General features: G+C 38.6%; 1 protein-coding gene across 16 annotated transcripts in view; it reads right to left on the reverse strand.

Annotated features, from left to right (window-relative positions):
- The window catches only part of Plekha1 (pleckstrin homology domain containing A1), a 61072-nt gene that overhangs the window by 34997 nt on the left and 8419 nt on the right, over positions 1 to 17656 (reverse strand). For all 16 annotated transcript variants that reach the window (XR_016537786.1, XR_016537787.1, XM_090345695.1 and 13 more), the window contains exons 2-3: positions 6593 to 6753; positions 2174 to 2230 (exon numbers count right to left, since the gene is read on the reverse strand). Coding sequence is in view for 14 of the 16 variants with exons in the window: in XM_090345695.1 (XP_090201821.1) it covers positions 2174 to 2230; positions 6593 to 6733 (198 nt within the window). In the remaining 2 variants the exon portion in view is untranslated. The remainder of the gene's footprint in view (positions 1 to 2173; positions 2231 to 6592; positions 6754 to 17656) is intronic.

Consider the following 17656-nt stretch of genomic DNA (forward strand, 5'->3'; position numbering starts at 1 on the left):
TCAAGGCCCAGGACTGGCAAAAAAAAAAAAGTAAAATAAGTATAATTATACAAGTCAAACTCTAATAAGAGGCCAGAGAAAAGTTAATCACATAAAAAAAAAAAGGCTATATTTTAAAAGGCAGAAGGAAAGCAGCTTTCTACTTGCTTTATTACACTAATATTTTGTGGGTTTTTTTGCCAGTCTTGGGCTTGGGCTCAGGGCCTGAGCACTGTCCTTGGACTTTCTCAAGGCTAGAGCTCTACCACTTGAGCCTCAGCACCACTTCCAGCTTTTTTCTATGTATGTGGTACCAAGGAATCGAACCCGGGTCTTCATGCATGCTAGGCAAGCACTTTAACCACTAGGCCAAACTCTTGGCCCTACACTAATATTTTATTTCAACTATAATGTGTCATTTTCAAAAAGATAGGTTAACAATTGAAAAGATATAGTAGAGAAGCCATCTCCTTCATTCTCAATTGCTTATTGCAATAAAGTAGGCCTTCCCATATGAATTCTTTGAGTGTAAAGATGTAGGGCAGCACATTTACATTACAGTATAAAGAAACTGCAGGCACTCAGGCAAACAACTCATTTCACAACAAAATCCTATCCTTCTTAATATCAATCTCTGAAGTTTTTTTTAAATACCTTAATTTGTAGGAACATTTGAATTATCCAATATTTGCCTTTTGTAAATTTATATCATATGACTTAAACAAAATTATATAATCTATACTATTCAAAGGCAGGCATGACATTTTTGTCAACAAGCATGAATGTCTCTTGTAATTCTAATAATAAATTACTTTGCTTATAAAAATGTCTTCTAAACACACTAATATTTAACTAATATTCTGTTAAGGTGATCTGCCTTTGTCAAAAGATCACAACACACACATAACAGTACCTGCATTACTTCATACCACTGTGTCACTACATTTTATATGTATTTTGAGTTACTGACAAAGTTTTATGACTATTGTGGAAAACAAAAGAAACAACAACAAAACCCCAAAAGGCTAGCAAGTCAATATTTGTTTTCAAAATAAAAACAAAAGGAAGAAAACTATCTGACCAATAACAAATATATATGCAAAATATATAAAAATGTTTTGAAAATTAAAAAAACACTATTTCAAAAATATCCAATCAAATTCTTTAATAAAAAAAATCAAATCAACAAAGAAATAGAAATTAGAAGAGGCAAAGTTTAAGAGTGATGATCACTTTCAAGATAAAGATGGTGGGCCAAGAGTTTAGCCTAGTGGTAGAGTGCTTGCCTAGCATGCACGAAGACCGGGGTTCAACTCCTCGTTACCACATACAAAGCAAAAAGCTGGAAGTGGTGCTGAGGCTCAAGTGGTAGAGCTCTAGCCTTGAGAAAGTCCAAGGACAGTGCTCAGGCCCTGAGCTCAAGCCCAGGACTGGCAAAAAAAAAAGATAACGATGGTTCAAATTTTCACTAGCAAGTGAGGCTCATGCATGTAACCCTCAAAAACCTGAGATATGGAGGATTATAATTCAAAACCAGCCTAGATTTAAAAAAAAAAAGTCTTAAAGACTATCTCCAAAATAGCAAGCAAAAAACTAGGCTGGAGACGTGGCTCAAGTAATAGAGGGCCAGTTGTGAACAAGCAACTGAGTGACTCGTGTGGTTCCCAAGCCCTAACATTGGTACCATCAAAAACAAAAAAAAACAAAACATAAAATTTCCAAATTGGATTTCCATCAAAAACAGTCTAAAAATATGTAACACTCACTTAGAAAAATCATCGCTATTTCTCAAGATGTCGCCTGCTTACCTGATTTCTCCTTTTTTTTTTTTTCTTTTTGATACTGGGTCTCACTATTAGAGTCTAGGCCTCTTAACTCACAATTGTCTAGTCTTAGCCTCTGTAGTACTAGGACTACAGGCACATAACATCCCACCTGGTGATTGCTTCCTTTTCTGACATTCACATACTGGATCATAAAAGTCAAGCCATTAACTTGTACAATTCACCAAATTGGTGAGCTCAATTTATATTCTCCATTTAATCAATTCAGGAACTTGTAACCATAGCAATTAGGTATGTATCATTTCATCATAAGAACCTGACTATCACCAAGTAATATAGCAAGATATCTACTGCTTCTGCTTATTTTCACCTGGGTTGTAACTGAAAGTAACACAAGGTATAAAGACTACCTTTGAAATGTAGGTAAGTTTAATGGCTCCAACACGTGATGATCCTGAAGGTAAGTTCTAAAAGCAAATTATTAATATATAATTAATATCCAAACATCATGAATCCCACATATTCTAAAACTGGTAAGAAATTTGCTTTTTTAATATTACATTTTACAAATCAACTTTACTCAGTTTAAGTATTCACATGTCTAACATCCATGAAGATATTTTGGGCCCAAGGCTACTTCTCAATGTAGACTATTTTCTAGCATTCATAAAGCCCTGACTTACTTACAAACACATACACACACAAACACACACAGAACAAAAGAAAACTTGGATAACAAAGCTAAATTTTGCTGTTTCATTATGATACATTCTATAACTAAAAGGTTACATTAATCTCTGGAACAAAACTAAATACTCAAATTTTTCATGAGCAAGAGTCAGAAGCAAGATCATATTTTGTTCCTGAAAGCAACGGGAAAAAAACATTTAAACATATAAAATAAATACAATTCTAACAAATTCTCTTTTCTTTTTTTGCCAGTCCTGGGGCTTAGACTCAGGGTCTGAGCACTGTCCTTGGGCTTTCTCAAGGCTAGAGCTCTACTACTTGAGCCACAGCACCATTTCTAGCTTTTTCTATGTATGTGGTACTGAGTAATCGAACTCAGGTCTTTGTGCATGCTAGGCAAGCACCCTACCACTAGGCCAAACTCCTGGCCCCAAAATTTTCAAAGGCTATGTTCTAGTAAAAGTTTAACAAATACATCCCACACAAAAAAAATATATATAGACTTCCTTCTCATTTAAATGGTTTAGTGTTTTGTTTTACCATACTTAATCTACACTGATACTGCTTCAAAAATATTAACTGATGCTCTTTAAGTGTCATGCAGAGTAGATACTTGTAACTTTCATAGAAAATATTCTTATTTTTTAACAAGTTTGGAGATGGTGGTTGTGTGACAAAGAGTTAAGGATAAAGACTTAGGAAGAGGGAATCATTTCTGGCTGAAGCTATCAGGAAGACTGTGAAGGAATAATCAGCAATTAAATTGCATTTTACAACATAACCTTCAAACACAAACAAGAAAGGAGGAAACACAAGTAAAAGATCAGGAGTTCAAGTAAGCCTGGCATAAAGCAAGACCCTTCCTAAAAAATAGCCAAAGCAAAAAGGGTTAAAGACATGGCTAAATGGTAGAACACCTGCCTAACAAAGGTAATACCCTGAGTTCAACCTGAGTTTCAACTCAAAATACCAGTTTTCTATGAATGGAGTGGTATAACTCTTGTTAAGTTCATTTTTTTTTTTTTGTAAAGGAGAAAGGGCTTCAAAATGTTACCTGACAATTAACAAGCAACAACAAACTAATAAGACATTTAAAAGATAAAAATGTTATATATTTGGCAATTCATTTTGCCAAATTTACTTCCTAGAAAACTAATTTTTACAACTTCTTCAGTTAAACACATAAAGCTGCAAATTGACCCCTTATAGTATACCTGAATGGGTTTTTCAAACCAATGGTAAGTGGCACACAAAGCAGTGAAAAGGAAATGGCTCCTGAAGGACAGGAAGGTCAAGCAACCTGCCTTTTACTAGGCTAACACTCAGTAAACCTCACCATTGCACTTGACAAGAGCAGCAAATTGAACTGTCTGAAATAATTCTTCAGTAATTAAAAATGGCTATAAACTGCCAATTTGATATTGCTTAACCAAATAATCTTGGCAAGAGGTTTGCATGAAGAGGTATATAATGATCATTACATTTAAAGGTAAAGCAAAGTTAAAGCTATTACTGGCTAATTTGGTAGTTGTCAGACTCAAGATTTTAAATGATTGCTATAAGAAGAGGAAATAAAAATAGTAAGAAGAGGAAAAAAAAGATTTAAAATCCTGCATTACCAATGCACTAACTACAACAGGGGCATCTGGCAAATTAAAAGTTCATATAAGAACATGTGAGGATAGGGGTGTAGATAAGCATGCTCAATGCCCTGCATTCAATATGAGAAAGACATAGAGACCTTGACAAACACCCTCCCGGGAAAGTGAATTACTGCAAAGAAGTAAAACTCAGGAGAAACCATTTATGTCATCCAGACCCTGAGGAGACAGACCTTCAGAGAGAGAACATAGGCCAACCTGTGCCCTGCCTGTGGAAGAATCATGAGCTGGGATCTGGTAAACATATTAAAGGGAGTCAAATAAGATACAGTTTATCTTGGAACAAGGTATCAGTGAAGGAACTGTGCCCAATAGACAAAGGGACATAAAAGGGAAGAATCTGATTGACACGCTTAGAAGGAAAAAAAAAGTAAATACGAACTTTGTTTGGTTGGGTTTTTTTCTGTTTGTTTGTGCCAGTCATGGGCCTTGAACTCAGGGCCTGAGCACTGTTCTTGGACTTTTCTCAAGGCTAGAGCTCTACCACTTGAGCCACAGCACCATTTCCAGCTTTTTTCTATGTATGTGGTACCAAGGAATTGAACCTGGGCCTTCATGCATGCTAGGCAAGCACTCTACCACTAGGCCAAACTCCCCGCCCCAAATGTAAACTTTTGATATTTGCTGACCTGTTTTTTCTTTCACTGTAAATAAAGGTAATAAAGCTAAGTAAATAAAAGCAATAATAATGTGGCTACACAACCTTCTAAAAAAGATACAGGAGTACAACAAGGTATCAAAAGCTTGGTAAGGATGGTGACCAAGAATACTGAGTTTCAAGCAAAAAAGCATCATGAAATATATAGTATTCAAATAATATTAACTGAGTTAAAACAGAACTTATCTAGCATTTGAAAAGCTGCCTGTGAGTAAAGGACTAAACTTACACTGAAGAATCAGAGGGCAGAAGACCAACAAGAAAAGAACTAGAATTTTTTTTTTTTTTTTTTTTTTTTGAGTCATGGGGCTTGAACTTGGTTGGCCTGGGCGCTGTCCCTGAGCTCTTCAGCTCAAGTCTACTGCCCTACACCTTGAGCTACAGAGCCACTTCTGGTCTTCTAGTGGTTAACTGGAGATAAGACCCTCACGAACTTTTTAGTGCCCAGGCTGGTTTGAATCTCAATCCTCAGATCTCAGCCTCCTGAGCAGCTAGGATTACAGGTGTGAGCCACCACACAACCCCAGGAACTAGAATTTTTTTACCCACAGCCCAAAATAATAATTGATACTAAATATAAATGATACTTTTTAGTAATATGTAATTCAAACTGCATTTAAAATGAAGACTAAGGATACCTGAGCACCTTGATTAAGGATGAGATTGAATTAATACTAAGATGCCACATAACTCAAATTCTATATAAACATTTATACATTATAACATAGCTAGGCTAAAATTTGTATTGGGGAAACAAAACAGAATCTCTGACAAGTCTCTACATTTCCCTAGACATCATGTTCTCTACCTACATAAGAGGCACACCGAGTAAGAATTTCACTAGATTCACTCCTTGCTTTGTATATACTTTATGACATACAAAAATCTCTCTTTCTGGAAGTGGTGCTGTGGCTCAAGGGTTAAGACGGTAGCCGTGAGCCGAAAAGCTAATAGACAACTCCCAGGCCCAGAGTATAAGCCCCATGACCAAAAAATAAATAAATAAATAAATAAACAAACAAACAAATAGTGAGAGTTCTTTAAAAAAACAAAAATCTGGGGCCGGGAGTTTGGCCTAGTGGTTAAAGTGCTTGCCTAGCATGCATGAAGACCCGGGTTCGATTCCTTGGCACCACATACATAGAAAAAAGCCGGAAGTGGTGCTGAGGCTCAAGTGGTAGAGCTCTAGCCTTGAGAAAGTCCAAGGACACTGCTCAGGCCCTGAGCTCAAGCCCAGGACTGGCAAAAAAAAAAAAAAATCTCCCTTTCTAAGCTTTATAATAATTTTTTATTTAAAGATTTATACACTAGGGAAAATTTTACAGATAATTTCTAACTTCAAATCTCTCACTTATCTAAAAACTAGGATTCCTGTTTTTAATTTATGACATTTTCCCCAATGATTTAACAATAAAGTCAAACTGCATTTCAGTTCACTATGGACTAACAATCATGTCTGACAACAAAAATAAAGAAATTACATTATGTCTAATAGTACCAACAATATTATCAAATGCTAGCATTCTCTATTCTAGACATAGCATCATAAATCCGTATGGGGTAGGAATTTTCTAACTGAAATTGTATTTTTCTACCAATGGAACAGTATTTATACAGACATAAATTTTAATCTAATAAATGGTTTCACTTCCTGAAATTTAAACAAGACAGTAAGGGTCTGAGCAGAAAAAGTCATGGAGATAAATCTAAATTATAGACTGTTTAGAAAGACAAATTCTAAAATCCATATAGCATGTCAGATGCTTTAATAAATACAACTTTTATATGCTTTTAAGAGGCAATCTTTGGCTTTTACAAACCTGTGGATTATCCATGTACCATACAAAACTATCTTCTCTGGTATCCAGTATGAAGTACCTTCGAAGAAACTTCCCACTATTTTCATTTTCTTCAATATCTAGAAAACCACAGATGCGATTCTGACGATCCACATAAGGCATTTCTGGGCTTGAACATTACACTGTAAAATAAAGACATTAATAATAAGCTCCCTAAAATAAGCATTCCCCAGGGACTTAGAGATGCACTTTATACAGTACTGATACAATCTGTTCAACTTAAAACCTAAATAAATACCGTTAAGTGACAGGCTGGATAATATAAACTCACACCAATATCTGACACATTCATAAAAAAAAATCACTTTAGGGAGTAAATTTAGCATGCATGTTCACTAAGTCACCTGTTCACACTGACCAAGACAAAGAAGGGCCTAGAGCTCCACACAGTTGAGGATTTATTTACCCTTTCCCCTTAAACAAGCCTATATGAGCAAAAAATTACCTACCCAAATTAGCTTACAAATCAAGACACTCTACCTTTTCAGTTGTTCAAGTATTTTTTAAATTCAAAAGACACTAACATCTGGATGTGGTGTCTCATGCCGATCATCCTAGCTACTCAGGAGGCTGAGATCTAAAGATCATCATTCAAGCCAACCAGGGCACTAAAGATGATGAGGCTAGCCGGGCATCCCGGTTCAAAGCTAGCCCAGGCACTAAAGACCATGAGACTTATCTCCAGTTAACCACTAGAAAATGAGAAGTGGGGCTGTGGCTCAGGAGTAGGGTGATAGGTAGCCTTGAGCTAAAGAGTTCAGGGACAAAGCCCAGGTCCAGGGGTAGGGAGGTAGCCTTGAGCTGAAGAGCTCAGGGACAGAGCCCAGGCCCAGAGTCCAAGCCCTATGACCAAAGAAAAAAAGACACTAACAATAAAAGCTAATATTACTGACAACCTGTCTACATTTAGGCTCTGAGATAGGTTCTTTTTTATACATTATACATTTCATCTTCATAACAAACTTTGAGTAGCCATCATTCTCCATTTCATAGATAAAGAAATTAACACTGATGGGAAGAACTTGCCCAGACTACAGAACTAGTAGGAGAAAACAAAAAAGTCAATCAAAACTTGAACCTAGATTCTTGGGTTCTAGAGTTCCTAAATTCTTCATCATACTGTCTCTCTAAAGCCTTTTGAATTTTTTTTTTTTAGCTAAAATTAGCTACCAAAACAAAGAGAGAGATAAGCAGGTACCTCCAGACAGAAGCCTTTCAAAAGTTGCCTGTACAGTGAATTTAACAAAATCCAGGCTTATCTAATTCTGATCAACTGTCCAAGTACAGGAAATAGAGAGCATAGAGGAACATATTGAACTGCACTCACTGCAGGATGAATTTAGCAAAAGCCACACTATGGAAAATAAAAGGACAAGCAATATAAACCCCAAGAGAAAGAAAGAGAAAGTGGTTTGGGAGGGAAGAGGAGAAAGAAAGGAGGGAGGAAAAGAAGGGCTTCCCTTCCCCCCCCCCCCCAAAAAAAAGCCGGGCGGCGCATGCCTCGGCTCATGTCTATAATCCTAGCTACTCAGGAGGCTGAGATCTGAGGATCAAGGTTCAAAGTCAGCCTGGGCACAAAAGGACCAGAGACTCTTATCTCCAGTTAACCTCTAGAAAATAGGAAGTAGGACTTGCCTCAAGGGTAGGGCAGAAGCCTTGAGCTGAGGAGCTCAGGGACCCAGGCCCAGGGGTAGGGCAGTAGCCTTGAGCTGAAGAGCACAGGGACAGCACCCAGGCCTAAACTTCAAGCCCCACTCATGACCCCTCTCCCCCACACAAAAAAAACATTATCTAAATTAGTAAAATGATATTCTACCTAAAAGGGCTTGAACTCAAGGCCTGGGCACTGTCCTTGGACACATTTTGCTCAAGGCTAGTGCTCTGCCACTTGGGCCACTGTGCCACTTCTGACTTTTTTTGAGTATGTGGTACTGAGGAATTGAACCAGGGCTTAGTGCATGATGGGCAAGCCCTCTACCACTAGGCCATTCCTGGCCCTGTACATTATCTTCTATAATAACAAAAACACTTTTTAGAAGCTCCATAAAACTAATAAACTCTAAAATACAGCTATATGGATAGACCATGCAGAGCAAACACTAGCCATTATTAGGAACTTCAGAGATGTTCTACATTGTACAGTTCAAAGACACTAAATGGGTATTACTGGACAACTTTATGCAAACAAATTTGGCAATTTACAGGAAATAGAGAAATTACTCAAAATATAGATTTTTTTACTTTTGAAAAAGTCTGAGACATGGTGCTATGGCTCAAATGGTGGAGCGCTATCATTGAGGAAGCCCCAGGACAATGCCCAGGCCGAGTTCAAGCCCTAGGACTGGCAAGGAAGGAAGGAAGGAAGGAAGGAAGGAAGGAAGGAAGGAAGGAAGGAAGGAAGGAAGGAAGGAAGGAAGAAAGGAAGGAAGGAAGGAAAGAAAGAAAGAAAGAAAGAAAGAAAGAAAGAAAGAAAGAAAGAAAGAAGCAAGCAGAGAGAAAGAGTCTGACCCAAGATGAAAAACAAACTCTGAATTATTTATTTTTTTCTAGTCCCAGGGGTTGCACTCAGGGCCTAGGCGCTATCCCTGAGCATTTTTTGCTCAGGTTAGTGCTCTATCACTTGAGCCTCAACTCACTTCTGGCTTGTTGGTGGTTAACTAGAGATAAGAGTCTCCTGAACTTTTCTGGACTGGGCTGGCTTGCAACTGAGATCTCAGCCTCATGAGTAGCTAGGATTACAGACTCGAGCCAATGGCCTTTCCATTGTGTTTTGTTGAGCTTGTTTTATTTTTTCTTTGTGTCTTTTCTTTTTTGGTACTGGGAATCGAATCCGACGTTGCACTTGCTAGGTAAGCACTTTGCCACTGAGCTACATTGCAGTCCTCCATTGTGTTTTAAGTGTATTTTACCAATGAAGTTTTTTGTTTTTATTTTTGTTTTTTTGACAGTCGTGGGGCTTGAACTCAGGGCCTGACCACTGTTCTGGAGACTTTTTGCTCAAGGCTAACACTCTGCCACTTCAGGCACAGCACCACTTCTAGCTTTTTCTGTATATGTGGTACCAAGGAATCGAACCCAGGGCTTTGCATGTGAGGCAAGCACTCTACCACTAGGTTATGCTCCCAGCCCCAAACAAAGTTTTTAATTTTAAAACTGATACAAATTTTAATGTATAGTCTTTTTGAAGTTGGGGCAAAATTTACAGGCATGAGCCACTGGTACCTGGCATTCTATATGCTTTAAAGCAGTTGAATTCATTACTAAAACCATTCCCAGAAGAAATGTCTACAACCAAAATATTCTATCAGTCCTTAAAGAAGAAACAATATCCACCTAGACCAACTCTTCAGGTAAGCAGAAGAAAATTATCCCTAGCATGTTTTATTAGATATAGTACCCAAATAAAAAGAAAACATCTCACTACTATCCCTCATAAATGCAGAAAATTCCTAACAGAATATTAGTAAATAATATGCCACTGCACATAAAAAGATAGCTAAATCATGATTAAGAACACAAGTTAGCTTAATGCTGAAAATTATTATAATTCCAAATGTTAACAGGAGAAAACCCGTAATTGTTCCAACAAATACAGAAAGAACACTGACAAAAAAAATTAGAGCTATGGCTCAAGTAGTAGAGCACCAGCCTTGAACAAAAAAATCTCAGGGATAACTCCTAAGACTGACAAAAAAAAAAAAAAAAGAAAACTTAATCCAAAAGAAGGAACCTAGGAAAAACACACAGCTGCATCACATTTACTAGTAGGAACCAATTTTGTGCCCCTTAAACAAAGAAGAAAGAAAGAATGAAAGAAAGAAAGAGAGAGAGAGAGAGAGAGAGAGAGAGAGAGAGAGAGAGAAAGAAAGAAAGAAAGAAAGAAAGAAAGGAAGGAAAGAAGGAAGGAAAATGCTAGCTTTGTCATTTCTGCTCAATACTTAATTGATCATTTCACAATATAACTGATAATACTGAACTTAAAAATGTCTGCTATTGGGGGAAGATGACACCAAAACAATAGGGACCCAGCCTAGCTCTCTCCCACAAAAAAGAGAGAATCAGGGAATCCACAAGCCAACTATCTTAAGAAATCCACAACCACAAATTCACTAAGCAACAGAGAAGTACATAAACTGGAAAAAGAAATTCAGATAAAGCTTATATCCAACACTCAAAGAATTCGAAACGTGAGGACTCCTCCCCCACTTCTCGCCACTAGGCGGTGGAGGGCACTGGGGACCTCCAGCAAGCGGCGAATCCAGACCCAGGAATCCCACACAGACCAGGCGCAGGCAGCAGAGACAGCGGCAGAGACCAGAGAGGAGGCGAACGACCCTCCAACACGGAGGAGCAACTCACAGCCAAACCCCAACCAGTAAGTAGTCCAGCGGGTTCCCCTAAACCCATCAAGAAAGTAGAGCTGGTGGTGAGCTACAGAATTTAACCCAGACCCATTCCCACCCCGCCCAAGAAAGACTGGCAAGTGCTGGGGGGGGGGGGGCAAGAAATTCAGTATCCTGTCCCTTCCCCCAACAGCCTCCTCCCCCGGGCCATTGACTGGAGACTGACAGGAAAACAGGCACTAAGACCCAGCACCCCAACAAAGGGTATGGAGGTGTTCCTGCTCCCACCTGCCCAACAGCTTCTTTTCCCAGGTCACTGAAACTGGAGACTGAGGGGCCCTAAGACCCTGCCTTCCAACAGCGGATGGGAGTGTGTGTGAGTCTGAGTGCCAGCATCTGACTGACCCAAACCTAAGTGGGGCGCCCTCTTGCTGGGAGCCTCTGGCAAGCCAGAACCAGTCCCCCCCTCCTCCCAGAGTCATAGAAAGACTCTCAGCCAGAGGCCCAGTACTTCCCTGAAACACAGCAGGGAACTGAAGAGCAGACCAGCACAGGCTGAGCTCGCACTGGGAAAGCCAGAAAGGCACAGATCCACCCTCCAATCCCAAGTCCTCTGCTGGGCCCCGCCCCTGGGAACAGGGCCGCAACTAGCAGGCTCCCGGAAGCTCCCAAACCGGCAAGCCCTTGGCTGGGCGCTGCCCCTAGGAACAGGGCCACAAGCTAGCCAGATCCTGGAAGCTCCCAAACCTACCAAACCACAGGCCCTTTGCTGGGCCCCGCCCCTGGGAATAGGGCCGGCAAAATAGCCACCGGGCCCCACTGCCGAAGCACCCAAACAGCGGGCCCACAGATTGGGCTAGCTCAGAGCTAGCTGTGCAGTGGCACACAGCCTTTGGCAACGAGCTAACATACCTGTAAAAGCTACAATCTCCGACCCAGTCAGGGGAACTAATTTGGCTGAGAACCACGTATACACAGATTCCCAGAACCACCTGCCCCAAACCAAGTAAAGACCGCCACCTACCGACCACAGAGCGAACCTACAACAACAGTCTCCAATGCGTCAGAATTCATGACAAATCACGAAATATATAAATAATCAAAGTCCCACACAAAGCCCAAAAGGAAACAAGAGTGAAAGGACAAGAGACATGTCACCATCCAAAGAAATGACACCTGAAGAGTCAGGAAACATGACCCTGTTCAAGGAGATGATTGCGGGCATGACTAAAGAGATCAAAGCAGAATTCTAAAAACAATTCCAGGAACATAAGCAGGAAATCAACAAGGAGCTCCTCAATCTCAAAAGAAAAATAGAAAAAAATTATACTTCCATAGAAGAAAAGATTAATACCTTAGAGCAGATATGATCAGCTCAGTGTCCACAATGCAAACAAAAATGGAAGCATTAAGCAACAGATTGACTGAGATGGAGAATAGGACATCAGGAACTGAAGATAAAAAAGAACTGGAACATAGAATCATCAGTCTGGAGAAATCAGTCAGAATTCACCAAAGAGAACTCCAGGACCTGGCAGACGCAGCCAAGAAATCTAATCTTTGTATAATAGGAAATGAAGAAGGAGAAGAGTTTCTTAATAAGGGACTGTAACCCTATTCACCAAGATCATAGCAGAGAACTTCCCCAACCTCAAAAGGGAAAATACATTATTGAAGGCTTCAGAACTCCAAGCAGGCAAGACCCTAGAAGGAACTCATCTAGACACATCATAGTAAAAACATTAGACCTAAATACTAAGGAGCTGATCTTAAATGCCACAAAAACAAAGAACTATATACAATAGAAAAAAATTAGAATAACTGCAGACCTCTCCACGCAAACCCTAAATGCAAGAAAAGCTTGGAAAAATATAATTCATGCCCTGATGACCAACAACTGCCAACCCAGAGTGATATATCCAGCGAAACTAGCATTTACATTTGAGGGAGAAACAAGAATATTTCATTCCAGAGAGAAGCTATATGAATACATGCACACTAAACCAGCATTACAAAAAAATATTAAATAATCAAGAACAAATTCCAGAAGAGCAAGAACTCCCATCAAGAAGCTATCACCTATAAATCACAAAACACCAAAGGGGAAGAAAGAAAGAAATTCAGAAGTAAAAATAATGACAAAGGACACTAACCACTTCTCCATAATTTCCCTAAATGTGAACGGGCTGAACAATCCAATTAAAAGACACAGAACAGCAGGCTGGATCAAGAAACAAGACCCATCCATACGTTGCCTCCAAGAGACCCATCTCACTGCCAAAGACAGAAACAAACTCCAAGTGAAAGGATGGAAAAGAATTTTCCACTCCAATGCACCATGCAAAAAAGCAGGAGTGGCAATCTTAATCTCTGACAAAATTAACTTCTTAGTAAAATCAGTACATAAAGATGGCCACTACATATTAGTAAAGGGTACAATTCCTAACCAGAATATTACAGTTATAAACATTTACTCCCCCAACACAGGAGCATCTAAATTCGTCAAGCAAACTCTCTTAGAATTACAGAACAAGATAGACTCAAACACAGTAATAGTGGGAGACTTCAATTCGCCACTCTCACCAAATGACAGGTCAACTCAACAAAAGATAAGCAAAGACACCACTGACATAAATGACACCATAGCCCAGTTGGGCTTAACAGATATACACAGTCTTCCATCCAGTGGCAAAACTTTATACATTTTTCTCAGCAGCACATGCAACATACTCCAAAATAGATCATATAATAGTTCATACAGAAAACTTAAGCAGATACAAGAGGACTGATATAATCCCATGCATTCTATCTGATCACAGTGGAATCAAGACTAATTCTGAACAACACAGTAAAAGTCAAAAGACATTCAAACACTTGGAAACTGAACAACACACTCCTGAATAACTCCTGGGTTACAGAACAAATCAAAGAAGAAATTCAAAACTTTCTTGAATGTAATGAGAATCAAGATACATCACAAAGGAACTTATGGGACAGAGCAAAGGCAGATCTAAAGGGCAAATTTATCACATTAGGAGCCCATATTAAAAAGACAGAAAAAGAGCATGTAAATAACCTAAAGAAGAAACTGAAGCACCTAGAGAAACAAGTTAATTCTAAAACAACTAGAAGGACAGAAATAACAAAAATAAAATGGGAAATATCAGAGATTGAAATAAGATCCACTATACATAAAATTAATAAATCAAAAAGTTGGTTCTTTAAAAGAGTCAACAAAATTGACAGACCCATGGCAAGATTAATCAAAAAAAAAGGAGAGACTCAAATAAACAAGATTAGAGACCCTAGGGGAACAATCACAACCGATATCTAAGAAATTCAGTCCATTATGAATAAGTACTACCAGGGCCTATATTCAAAGAAACAAGAAAATCTAGTAGAAATGGATGACTTCTTAAATAAATATAGACTACCCACATTGAACAATGAAGAGGTAAACAAACTGAACAAACCAATTACATACAATGAAATAGCAGAAGCAATCAGGGAAATGCCAACCAAAAAGAGCCCAGGTCCAGACAGTTTCACTGTAGAATTCTACAAGACTTTTAAAGATGAAGTAATACCATACTCTTAAAACTCTTCTGAGAAATAGAAGCAGAAGGAGCAATACCAAACTCATTTTCTGAAGCTAATATTACACTCATCCCCAAACCAGGGGAAGACCCAACAAAAAAAAAAAAAAAAAAAAAGAGAACTAGAGACCTATCTCTCTAATGAACACAGATGCAAAACTCCTCAATAAAATACTAGCCAACAGAATCCAGAAACAAATTTTAAAAATTATACACTACGATCAAGCAGGCTTCATCCCACAGACACACGGCTGGTTCAACATTCACAAAACAATGTAATACATCATATCAATAGAGCTAAGGGTAAGAATCATATGATAATTTCTCTGGATGCGAAGAAGGCATTTGACAAAATACATCCATTCATGTTGAAAGCACTAGAAAAAATAGGAATAAGAGGTAGATTCCTTAAAATAATTAAGGCCATATATGACAAAGCCAGTATTATACTAAATGATGAAAGACCAGAACCATTTACCTTAAAAATCAGGAACTAGATAGGGATGCCCACTCTCTCCACTTCTCTTCAATATAGTGCTGGAACCCTTAGCCAGAGTAATAAGGCAAGAGATCAAAGGGATCCACACAGGGAAAGAAATTAAACTATCCCTATTTGCAGATGACATGATCCTCTACCTGAATGACCCAATAAGCTCCACTCCCAAACTCCTAGAATTAATAAACCACTTTAGCCAAGTGGCAGGATACAAAATTAACCTGCAAAAGTCAGTAGCCTTCTTGTATGCCAACAATACACAAACAGAAGACCAAATCCAGAAAATGATCCCGTTTGCAATAGTCCCCAAAAGAATAAAATACTTAGGAATTAACTTAACCAAAGATGTAAAGGAATTATTTAATGAAAACTATAAAAGCTTAACAAAAAAAAATTAAAGAGGACACCAGGAAATGGAAAGATGTCCCATGCTCATCGGTAGGGAGAACCAATATAGTGAAAATGGCCCTACTGCCAAAATTGATATACAAATTCAATGCAATCCCCATCAGAATCCCAAAGACATTCTTTACTGAAGTAGAAGACACAATCCAAAGTTTCATATGGAACAAGAAAAGACCTAGAATAGCCAAAACAATTCTAGGCAAAAAGAGCAATGCAGGTAGTATTACAATACCAGATTTCAAACTCTACTATAGAGCCATAATAACAAAAACAGCATGGTATTGGCACAAAAATAGACCAGAAGATCAATGGAACAGAATAGAAGACCCAGAAATAGAACCACATACCTATAGGCAACTTGTATTTGACAAAGAAGCCAAAGATATACAGTGGAACAAACACAGCCTACTCAATTATTGGTGCTGGCAAAACTGGGCAGCCACATGCAGAAAACTAAAAATTGACCCTAGCCTTTCGCCATGCGTAAGCATGAACTGAAAATGGATCAAAGACCTCAATGTCAGACCGGAAACCTTTAAACTGCTACACAATAGAGTTGGAGACACTGGAACTCATAAGCATAGGCAAAAAATTCCTGAACAGAATCCCAGGGTCACAACAGATTGGAGAGAGACTCAATAAACGGGAGTACCTAAAAATAAAAAGTTTCTACACAGATAAAAGCACAGCCACTAAAGTAGAAAGACAGCCAACCAACTGGAAAAAGATATTTACCAATAATGCATCAGACAAGGGGCCGGGAGTTTGGCCTAGTGGTAGAGGGCTTGCCTAGCATGCACAAAGAGCCGGGTTCAATTCCTTGGTACCACATACATAGAAAAAAAGCTGGAAGTGGTGCTGAGGCTCAAGTGGTAGAGCTCTATCCTTGAGAAAGTCCAAGGACAGTGCTCAGGCCCTGAGCTCAAGCCCAGGACTGGCAAAAAAAAAAAAAAAAAAAAAAAAAATCAGACAAATGCTTAATATCCAGTATCTACAGGAACTCAAGAAACTAATCCCCCCCAAACCTAACAAACCAATCACTAAATGGGCAAGGGAACTAAAGGCAAACTTATCAAAAGAAGAGGTTAAAATGGCAGAAAAGCAAGAGAAAATGCTCATGATCCATTGTCATAAAGGAAATGCAAATAAAAACAACCCTAAGATACCACCTTACCCCAACAAGAATGGCCAAGATTTTGAACTCAATGACAGATGCTGGCAGGGTTATGGAGAAAAAGGAACCCTACTGCACTGCTGGTGGGATTGTAAACTAGTTCAGCCACTCTGGAAAGCAGTGTCAAGGTTTCTTAAAGAACTGAAAATTGACCTTCCCTACGATCCCACCATACCACTCCTGGGCATCTACCCTGAACATCATAACCCAAGATATGATAAGGACACCTGCTCAGCTATGTTCATCTCTGCACAATTCACAATAGCCAAGCAATGGAAACAATCTAGATGCCCTACTGCAAATGAATGGATTCAGAAAATGTGATGTGATACACACACACACACACAATGGAATTCTACATAGCCAACAGACAAGATAAAATAATGGCATTTGCAGGGAAAAATGTCTGCTCTTAAAGCCATATAATGTGTGACTGTTGTTCTTAATGTACTATGTTATTTCTCATCTCTTTTGGTTATCTCATATTGTTACAGCATCTTACCTTGTTATCTGATATATTGTATATGTTTATTTGAAACAGGATCCGGACGGGGGGAAAACAAGATGAGGAGAGGGGTGAGGGGAGGGAAATGGGGACCAAAACATGAGAAAGGGTAGCAATGTTTGTGAAATGGTGCACCTTCTATCTGGTGCACTATTAATTACAATAAAAAATATATTTTTCTTTTTCATTAAAAATTTATTAACATTGATTTTTACATAATCTTTCAAATGACGTATTTAACAAACAAGTATTCAAGAAGGGAATCTCTATATACAATCACTGGCACTTAGATTTTAGAACATAATTAAAATTAGGCTGAGGATTTGTATGCCATAAACACATATTAATCTATGTAATAAAACATTATGTCTATAGAGTCATAGATTTTTATATCTATGTAGTTGTGTTTATATTTCCAATATCATATCCATAGCATTGGGTATGCAAATATTGAGTCCTCGCTCTTGTACTGTTTGGATCTAATAGTCACATATTAAGGATACCAT

Source organism: Megascapheus bottae, chromosome 15 (assembly GCF_031878675.1).
Source record: "Megascapheus bottae isolate mThoBot1 chromosome 15, mThoBot2.hap1, whole genome shotgun sequence".
Classification (NCBI taxonomy): domain Eukaryota; kingdom Metazoa; phylum Chordata; class Mammalia; order Rodentia; family Geomyidae; genus Megascapheus; species Megascapheus bottae.